Source organism: Rhipicephalus microplus, chromosome X (assembly GCF_043290135.1).
Source record: "Rhipicephalus microplus isolate Deutch F79 chromosome X, USDA_Rmic, whole genome shotgun sequence".
In the NCBI taxonomy this organism is placed as follows: Eukaryota; Metazoa; Arthropoda; class Arachnida; order Ixodida; family Ixodidae; genus Rhipicephalus; species Rhipicephalus microplus.
The window spans coordinates 416,865,689-416,875,501 of record NC_134710.1 but is presented as its reverse complement, the minus strand read 5'-3'; the positions used below and the strand labels follow the sequence as shown (position 1 = coordinate 416,875,501).

Genomic DNA, 9,813 nt, shown 5'->3' with positions numbered 1-9,813 from the left:
CCGTCGTGAACCTTCTCCTGCAGTCGAACAGCTTTTTCAGTCAGCTGACAGATGTACGTTGTCGATGACGACGGCTTGGAAAGACCTCCACGGTTTTTTCTGTTCAGGAGTGCCGAACCACATGTCTCGGCAATGGTGGCCGAGTAGCATACTGCGCAAGGTATTTTACGTTTGACCATTCGGCAAACGAACCCTGTGATGTAACCAACGACGTTTCCAAGGTACGGAGACAGTGCAGGGAGATCCTCAACTATGACATCCAGCTCGCTCTCGTCGGGTAGGTCTATGCCTTGCATGAGGTCTTGTGTGCCGCTTCGCTTTGCTGTGGCCATGTCGAGCTCATCGTTGGAGCAAAACTGACTGCTCACGTACAGTATGCGCGTTTTGTCAAGAGACTCACAGTTCCCTCGCCCACCCTTCACCTGGTTGTGTGTGACAAGTCGCCTGTATGCCGCCACAAATTGTGAGACTGTGGGATTGTTATTCCAGCCCCCTTTAGAACGCACAGCGGCAAAGAACAGTTCAATATGGTCTTGTGAAAGCTTGTAAGTAAGAAAGTAACGGAGTGGAGCATTGTCCGAGAGGAGGAGCGCGGATGCCAGACCGATGACACTTTCAATGGTCACCAGAAATCCTAGAAATGGAGTTCTTCTGGGCGTCCTGAAAATGGGAACACCTGATCCGTCAGTCAGCCCCCTAATGTACTCCTTGGCTTCTTCGAAGAAGTTCATCCAGGTTCCCTTGGTGCTAGGTCGGAGCGGCGCTTTGAAACCATTGGCCACTGGGTTGCGTGAATTGAGGAAATCAAACAGTTTATCGAACATTCGAATAAATTTCACAGTTCCTTCTGAATTTTTGAACTGTGGGAGTTGCAAGTCTTCACGACAAAAATCTATGGCGTCAGCCACACTAGTGCTTAAAGTCTGGACAGCAAGGTTGACTTTCATCTTCTGTTTCTGCCACTGAATGTGTGCAGCACGTAGTTTTGTTGCTGCATGCAGGCCTTCTTTTTCTTGAAGTTCTTGTAGCTGGACAATGTAGTCCCAGCTCACCGGTGCGCCTGATGCGTCCCTGAGGCACCCAAGAGCAGAAAGAGCATTTCTAACTAACTTGACCATGTGACATGCGTCTAAAAGGCAGTACACCTTTTCTTGTGTTACAGGGTGAGGGAATGATGTTGACATCGCTGATGCATCTTCAACGGAAGCCCCCAGGTCTTTGAACATTGTAAAGTTACAACGGAGACCATCACATGTCAATGATGTCACGTGCACTCCTGTCTCATGCAACTTTGTCAGACAGAGCTTCACAATGTTCGCACGCTCTTTTCCTGAAAGACCATTGATCAAAAAATAGCCACACGGTACCTTCCAGTGGGAGTCCAGAGATACGAGCATGAAAACAAGGGCTTCAGACGCAACTGCGTTACTGTCATCGTCCACTTCATTGCCAATATCCACGTAGCCTCGAAATTTTTTGCCGTCCCATTCAAGGTGCTTTCTAATGGCCATTTCATCAACAACAAGGTTGCAGAGAAGCTGTTTGTTGTTCTTCTTAGCCTCATTGGCTTTTGCTCGGATGGCGTTGATTGCTTCGCTTGTGAATCCAGGTTCTCCGTTAATGGAGCTATACCATTTAGTTATAGTCGATGGATGTGGCAAGGAACATTGAAATGTTTCTCTGACATAGTTATATGCCTTTGTCGAGTAAAACTGTAGCGTGAGTGCAAATGCACGCAGTGCAGGAGAATATTTGTCTCGGCTTAACTCAACAGACGACTTGTCGCCTTCACTGGATGTTTGCTTGAGCAACCGTTTCGTAACTTCCAAGGGGATCCCCATGAAGCACCTTTCAAGCATTGCCGAGGCATCTTCTGAAATGAGCTGCTTGTGCTTGAGGTCATCAATTATTTCATTAAATGAGCTGACCTTCCTTCTTAACCGACGTTCTCGTTCAAGGCTGAGCTTCAGCTTTCTTTTCACTGTCGCCGCTGAATCTGTGCAAGCATCCAGTTTCCTCTTCAGTGTTTTTGGCGTGTCAAGGACTGCATAGCTGTGCTCGGCGACCTGAAAACAAAACAGTGAAAGTTAAAGCTGTTGAAAAAGACACCTTTCACAAAAACCACTCATCATATGACAGTCTTTGTAAAGCAGGCATCTGTTCGTAGCTTACGTGGTTTAACGCAGAAAATAAGCAACCAGGTGCACAGGGGAGTTTAGAAATTAACTTTGTCCCCTTCATTTACCGGTGCACTCGAGAAATGCCACATCAGACAGGAATTTCAATATTTTCCCTGGATTAGAAAAACTGGTGCTGCAGCCATGAATAAAACCAATGTTCTGCTATGACTACAGAACATACCAGGACTACTAACTTGATTCAAATTGGATGCTATCCTAGTGTGCGTAATGTATACAAAGTTATCGTGTTGGTTACCACGAGATTACAAGAAAGTGGCCTGACTAACATCGGACTAGTTACATTCAACCGAGGACGGACCAAGTAGCTGCACTCGGGCAGCGTAGTACAAAAAAGGCAACTTGCATGGGCTGAGTTTGCTTGCACCGTGGTTGGAGTGTTGTCGTTTGGCTGTTCCACTGGGGTCACATCCACAATGGCAGTTCTCTGCTTAGGCGGCTTTCTCTCAGCAGTCCTCTGAAACAGCCGTGTTTCATTCACAGTTATGCTAATTATTACTGCGAGTGCAAAATGCTGTAAGTAAAAAAATATGCTGGCGTCAAGCATATTATAGCAGTCTAGCAGTTTCTGAATTATACCACTAGCATCTTAGACAGCTATCATAGCACCACTGAGATATATAACGCAGATAGGAGCATTTCAGAAATTGAAAGAAAAAATTGGGCACTTAAAATTCAAGACCTCGCGCTTTGTAACGTAATGGACATGTTTTTCCAATTCCGTTTCATTGCTTATAGTACATGGTTTTCAGAGTAAGTGTGCCAAACAATTTCTCAACCACAGCTTCTCACAGCTACATGTACATTTTATTGTGCTCCGAGCTAATTTGTAGGGCGTCATTTTTAAAGTGACTCAGCAGATGAACTACGAAAGAAGGTAGCGCCCATTCAGGCGATTTCAGTGTCTAATAAACGTAGCATCAACTGTTGTTATACGAACGCTAAACGAGCGAACTGCGATGGCCGAACAGTATGCTTTTTTTTTCCGGGCCGCTAAACCAAAATGCCGAGATGTCGTACTATACCTTTTCCAGGTGCTTCGGGAAAGAAAACAAGGTGGGCACGGCGTCAGGCTGTAGCCGAGTTCGTGCACCCGTTCTGTCAAAACAGTTGTCAGTAAAGTGGTCACTGCAGAGTCTGCTACCTGGGGATGGAGTCCATTTGTCCCTTCTTAAGTTTACCACCCAACGCCGATATAAATCCGGCTTAGAGCGTGGGAACCTGCGTAACAAGAGCCACAGCTTAACAACGACACTGATATCACGTTTGCGTTTCGCTGCGTATCACGCACGTCGTGCAGAATATTGTAATACTTACAAGTGGAACGTCTTCCCAGACGACTTCTCTGGTCTGCTGGTGCAGTTGACGGCGCAACAAGCAGGCATATTTAGCGGAATGCGCGCGAAACCAGCCCATACGTAGCACGCGCTATGCTGGAACGGCGGCCATTTGTCCGACTTCCGGGACAAGCGCTCGAACTTCCGGCGGCCGCGCGCCGGAGAGCTCGAAGCGCCATCCAGCAACCCTAGTGGAGATCAGTGGATCTAACTGTCACGGTTGTCTATTCATTATTGTGCTGGAACACTGAGCGAAGTTCACCTTGCAGAATATCGCCTGCTGCGACTGGATTTCGAAAGAGCAGAGGTACTGGCTTAACTGCCGCTGTGGTTAAATTAGGGAGTATGTTTAAGAAAGTCAGATGGTCAGAAATTTTCGCGGCGCTTCAACGCGGCGCCTCTCAATATCATATCATATCTAGCTGACGTGAAACGTCAGTTATTGCAATGGTTATGGATTCAAATAGTAGAGGAAGAGGAGGCGAAAGAAAAAAACGGGTGGTCTGTTTGGAAGAGGGGCGAGAAAAACACAGTCAGAACGTACACACCGCCAGAAAGTCTACATGCTCACTAGTTTGTAATTACCCCGGATTCCTTATACAATTTTAAAAATGCAAGAGCAGCAATGAAAGCCTCAATACAAAAAAAATATGCGCGTGTTTAGAAACGTTGAAATTTTTCGTCTACTCTAGGATAGTGTGTACCACGGTAAATAAAATTACGAATATGGCTGAATTACCTGCTAACGCATGAAATTTAGATAAATTTGGTGGGTAGAATAATTGTCGCACTTGTTTATGAACCTCCGTTACCTGCATCTATAAAAATATTTCCTTAATAATGTATAATTTGTTTAAATTGCGCAGTATTAAAAAATACTTGCAGCAAGCTAGATTAGCCACCATATTCAATATATACATGGTCTCCTAGTTATGACTCTACACGATTTGATAAAAAGAAAAACGTTCCTACGAGAAGCACACCCAGCTCATTTTGTTCCCAGTGTACTCTCGTAGCCACTGTTATCTAAGTTCGTTATTGACGTCAAGGTAATTACTACTAATCTTGAATTTCTTTCAAAAGGTACTTTCATTGTAATCAAAAAACAGTGAGCCGTATGTGGCGAAAACCTCTTCAAAATCGTCACTTTATTAGCAGAGAAGATGAGGTACTCGAAGGCAGTCGTGAACAACTTCAAGTGCTTCAAAATATCTTTATGGAAACTAGACCGTTTTCTTCGCCTTAAATCCACCAATATGGCATTTATTAAAAAAGAATCCCTGTTTTTCATTGCTAAAAACATTTACCTCGGTCCATTTTTTGAAGCAACTCAGTATGTTGGCTATCATAACTCTTCTTCGCCGTGTTGTCTGTTCTTTGAAGTTTGATGCCTGATTTTAAATTAGAAATCGTACAACTTGTTTAGCATTGATTGCAAGGCAGTTTTCGACACGCAGTTTCTCGTAGTCTGAAATTACCTGAGGAATCCTAGTTTTTTGATCAGTTAGAAGAGCTTCTTTACGGTCAATTCAGATTACACCTTTACGGTCAATTTAAAATCACAATGCTCTTTGATAAATTCCATATATTCATGGCTCCTTGACCCTAATTTTAATCTGACCATTTGAACAAAGCCTTATATAGGAAGTTTTATATTGCATTCATTCATTCTTTCATTTCATTCATTCATTCATTCATTCTTTCGTTCATTTGGTTATTTCCATGGTAAAGATCTTATACGATTGCAGGGTGGCAGCGTATTCATAATGCTCTTCAAATTTATATAAGTAATCGAGAAGCTGGTTGCTGAATTCAACAGGCATACAACCTCTAAAACAAAAGATGGATATCGTCACCACTAGTATTTAAAATAAAAGTAAATCAACTAGAGTTGTTTATGCCGGGACAATTGAAAGTCAGTTAAACCCAAGAAAAGTATTGGTTAAAAAATGAGCGGGAGATTTCGTCTTGACACATGATACATTTTTTCTTTTTCGGCCAACTATACAAGCGCTTACCAATCATATAAGTTTTCAGACGTAATGTAGAGTGATGTAAGTTAGCATGCCAGCAATATTTTTTTTCTCAAGACGATATTACGCAATTGCGAGGGATAGAATAAGAATATGCTGGAAAATGTGCATTGACTAAAAATTACAAGGTAGACTGGTACAAAAAAACGCAAGTTTGAATTTTACATTCTATATCATTCACAGAGCATCGTGTTTTAACCTATTGGGATTTCTTAAATAAATGATTACTACGAAGACGCTTTGAAAAAGGTAAGACTTAATAAAAATTGATGTAAATATGAATATCTAAATTTTCTTTTTTTGAAAAAGAAGTTTTTCAATATATTTTTGTAGGCAAATTTTATGTGGTGAAGAAAAACGAAGACTAGATGTGGGAGACTCGGCTCACGCGCAGGCTGAGGAAAAGTGTTCCAAAACCTTATGCAGGCTTCTTTTTCTGTGCTTTTTAGGGTTTTCGGGTTCTTACCTGAAATCTCAAATATGGGGTCCTCGTCTCCTTCTACCGTGATGATGGAAACGCCGTTACCCCGCACTGGCGTCTGTTTCCTGACGGCAGAAAAGGAGGGCAACGTCACCTACAGCACGCCTCCGATGCAAGAGCTGGAACTTGGTGTGGGCGCCTTGTCTCAACCTTCATTCGTTCCTGCAAAGAATGTCTTCGAATGCTCAGCCGATCAATGCAGCATCGCACCAGCACTGGGCTACGTAGCCTTCATGGGTGTCCGACACGATCCAAGCCTCTTCGTCTACCACGATGCAGCGCGTAATTCCAGCCGATCCCATTCCAAGGGCAGACCTGCTGACCAAGGCCATGCTATTCAGGTTAGTGCACTGATACATAGGCGCAGCCTTTCTGACACATAGCACAGTGCGTGTATTTTACAGCGTACTATATCAAGCCACAGTATTAATCATTGTCTTTGCCTATTCGCCTCTACTCAACGTGGCTTTCGGGTCCGGATAGATTTGTTAACAAGATTTAACTGTAAGAGAACTTGAATCTCTTACATTTAAGAACAGTGCAACTGAGAATAACCAGGCTGATATGTGCTAACAAAGTTTTTTAAGACAAAAAACATTATTTGGCTCATTGCGCCACCGTTCCGATATTCTGCTTACGGCGCTCGTTTTTGTACCTGACGGTAACGGGTTAGATCACTGCCGTGCGGTCGCGTTTCGGTGGAGGCAAAAGGCTAGAGGACCTTCTCGTTGAGCGATAATTGCATGTTAAATAAAACCGATGGTCTAAGTTTCTGGAGTCCACCACTGTGGCGTGTCTCGTAATTAAAAGTGGTTTAGTACGAAAAAACTTATAAATCATTCTATTGAATAACTTGGGGTCACCCTGGCCACCATTGAATATCTCGACTTTGGTTGAATAATCGCAATAGGGTGCTTGCCACTGTTTGCTAATTTTGCCATACTCTTGCCTAGATCTAAATATTGGTCGCAGACTTCCATTGTGTTCAGTTGGGTTAACTAAAGTCTCACATTTTTGATGCCAACCAATCTGCAGCGCAGTGTTGGGAAAATCATGTCTTTTGTGTTTGTTTACTATGTTGACTATATGTGTTTAGGGGGTATGCTTGATTGATTTGTGGGGTTTAACGTCCCAAAACCACCATTAGATTATGAGAGATGCCGTAGTGGAGGGCTCCGGAAATTTCGACCACCTTGACAGATAACATGAAAGAAACAACCCTGGTCGGCTTGTCAATTGTTTTTGGTTACTATTTCGAGTTACAGCTGGCATGCAACTGTCAAAATATTGAAAAAACTCAATGAGATTGCGTGCGGCATGCATCAGCCGAAGCCATCTATTGCGGCACAGAAAAATAATTTCCATCATTTTCTCAGCCCGTATATCGTTCCCCAAAGACAATACGATAAGTTTTCCTTGTTCCATTTTCATTCGTTAGATTACGTATGATTTTGAGAATTTTCATTTATGCCTACTTCATGCGAAAACCAATAAACAAGCATCAAACTATATTCTATGATTTCGCTGCTTCAGTGTGATTAGGTTTTTACGTGTTGCCCGGCTCTAATGTTATTACTTGCATCTTTAGTAGCTGCCTCCGAGTCAAGTGACACTGGGTGCTTACTTAATCAAACACACGTCTATTTCTGGCTGGCTAAAGCCTCATGATTAGGTCTTGTGACAATGAGGCAGTAAGGCAGTAAGCGTGCAGACGCAGCTCGTGCTGCGCAATGAAATTGAATGCCCCATTAGACCCCAAAAGAACAAATCACACACCCTTTTAAAACACCTTTGCATTTGAGTGAATACCTCTTTTGGCTTTAAGCCAAGTGTTACGAGAAAGACCAGGATTTCACGTTTTCATGTAAACCGAGTAGCTGTTGACACAGTGGGCATTCGAGGCTTCATGATTACCCAGAGGGTTAAACTGTAACTCGTAGTATTTCCTAACACATCATTTACGTTGGAGCAGAGACGGAAGTTTTATGAAAACAAAATACATGCAACACGGCGATGATATGTCAATATCTTACGTAACGTATCAGCCGTTAGCGTATTCTAGTAGTGTATAAAACACTCTCATATAGTTTGTTGATTAATAAAAGTATAAATGTATCCTCTAATATGCTGGTGTTAAAACAGCGGTTACAGTGTACCCACAGTTAGTTGTAACTTGGGATGACTAACCTAACCTGAGTCATAATAATAGATAATTACGTTTGTTACACTGTTAAGAAGTTGCATAGACTGCACTGTAATCACAGTTGTTCCATGACATTACGTCTGCATGTGATCTTTCTCCAAAGCTGCTTTAACAATGGCTAGCTTTGATCCCGGGAGGCCTTCTGTTTCTAACTTTGTATAGCCATTTATGTGGGATTTGCAAGACGCTGTCACATTCAAATGATCAATCCCTGTTATCGCCGTTGTTGGGAAATTATGAACTGTTAATGGTCTCTAAATCAACAAATACAAACCCCCGTTAGGAGCTGCATATGACGGCGCTTTACACTAATTCATACGTTTAATTGAATGTGGGGCTTTGGTTGTATTGTTTCCAAGGTTACATTCAAAGGCAGCAGGCTCTGTGTGTAGGGTGCTGCCAGCTGGTTAATGCAAGCGGATCTGTCGGTCAGTGGCGTCTCAAATTCAAGAGCCTTCGTACTCAGGTGTGACGTACGTACTTGGCTAAACATCGTGGTTGAGCGTATAATTAGATGACAACTGTATCCTGCAGCCGCTAAAATGGCTAAACGAAAGTGAGGGGTCTGGGGCATTGTGTTGTATTGGGTTCTCTTTAACCGCAGCCTGCGCCGTTGTTTTGGTGTCCGTCTGGGCGACACGGTAGCAGCCAGCAGCGTCGACTGCCCCGCTTCTCCCGTGTATTCCTGAGCTGAAGGAGCGAGACGGTTGCGAAATTCGGCGACCGTCTGGCGGATCAGTGCTTCCCGGTGGGCGGTAGCCGTTCGTGCAGCTGTGTTGCCGACAACAGCGGCGTTGTCCAGCAGGGCAACCGGCGTCCACTGCAGAGGGGCTGAAAACTGTGCCTCGGTCCCCAGCCGGAGATCGAAACACAGTTGTCGATGGCCAAGTGGTGAAGATATACGGCCAGCGTATTCTGTCATTATTTCAATATATGTGAATATGTTTATTTGGTGTATGCTTTGAAAATAAAAGTACATGATTGGCCAATTATGTTTCACTGTGAACTTGCATTGAAGTCAGTATGTGCACAATATAGACGAGTGCGTAGAAGAGAAGAAATGAGCTCTGTCTGCTTGAAAGCGTGAACTGCTTACTTTAATGCGTGTGTGTGCTTTGTGCTCTCTTGCATCCCTAAATTATAATGAGCCAAGACTAATTAAAAATAACATTAAAAGTGTGTGAAGAGGCATTAGAAAAATTGACAGAAGGGAGAAAAGGGGCTGTTTTCTACCACGTTGCGGCGGTACAGAGCACTAGCTAAAGAACGGTTAAGTTTGAGGTGATAAATGCAGCTAAATTTTTCACGATGAAAGCCTTCAATCTCATTCGTTCCTTTGTGTTCTTACCATATCGGACAGATTTGGAAGCTTCCTTTAAAAGGTTTATATCACATGGCAGGTGTGCCAAAAACCCTTGAACATTTTATATATAGACATATTCTTCAGTTCTTCCAAGTACAAAGAGGTCTTGAAGAATTTTGGAACAATTACTTCTGCTAAAAAAAGGACTTGTCGGCGGATTAATTTTACAAGCATTTCTTTAGCTTTGGAAGCGGCCGT

General features: G+C 43.1%; 1 protein-coding gene across 1 annotated transcript; it reads left to right on the top strand.

Moving 5' to 3' along the window:
• The first annotated feature begins 5,752 nt into the window (after positions 1-5,752).
• LOC142777427 (uncharacterized) lies at positions 5,753-9,215 on the top strand. The gene is made up of 2 exons (XM_075881809.1): positions 5,753-6,390; positions 8,857-9,215. Exons 1-2 carry the CDS (start codon positions 5,989-5,991, stop codon positions 8,944-8,946), a joined length of 492 nt encoding a protein of 163 aa, XP_075737924.1. The 5' UTR covers positions 5,753-5,988; the 3' UTR covers positions 8,947-9,215.
• The last annotated feature ends 598 nt before the right edge of the window (positions 9,216-9,813 follow it).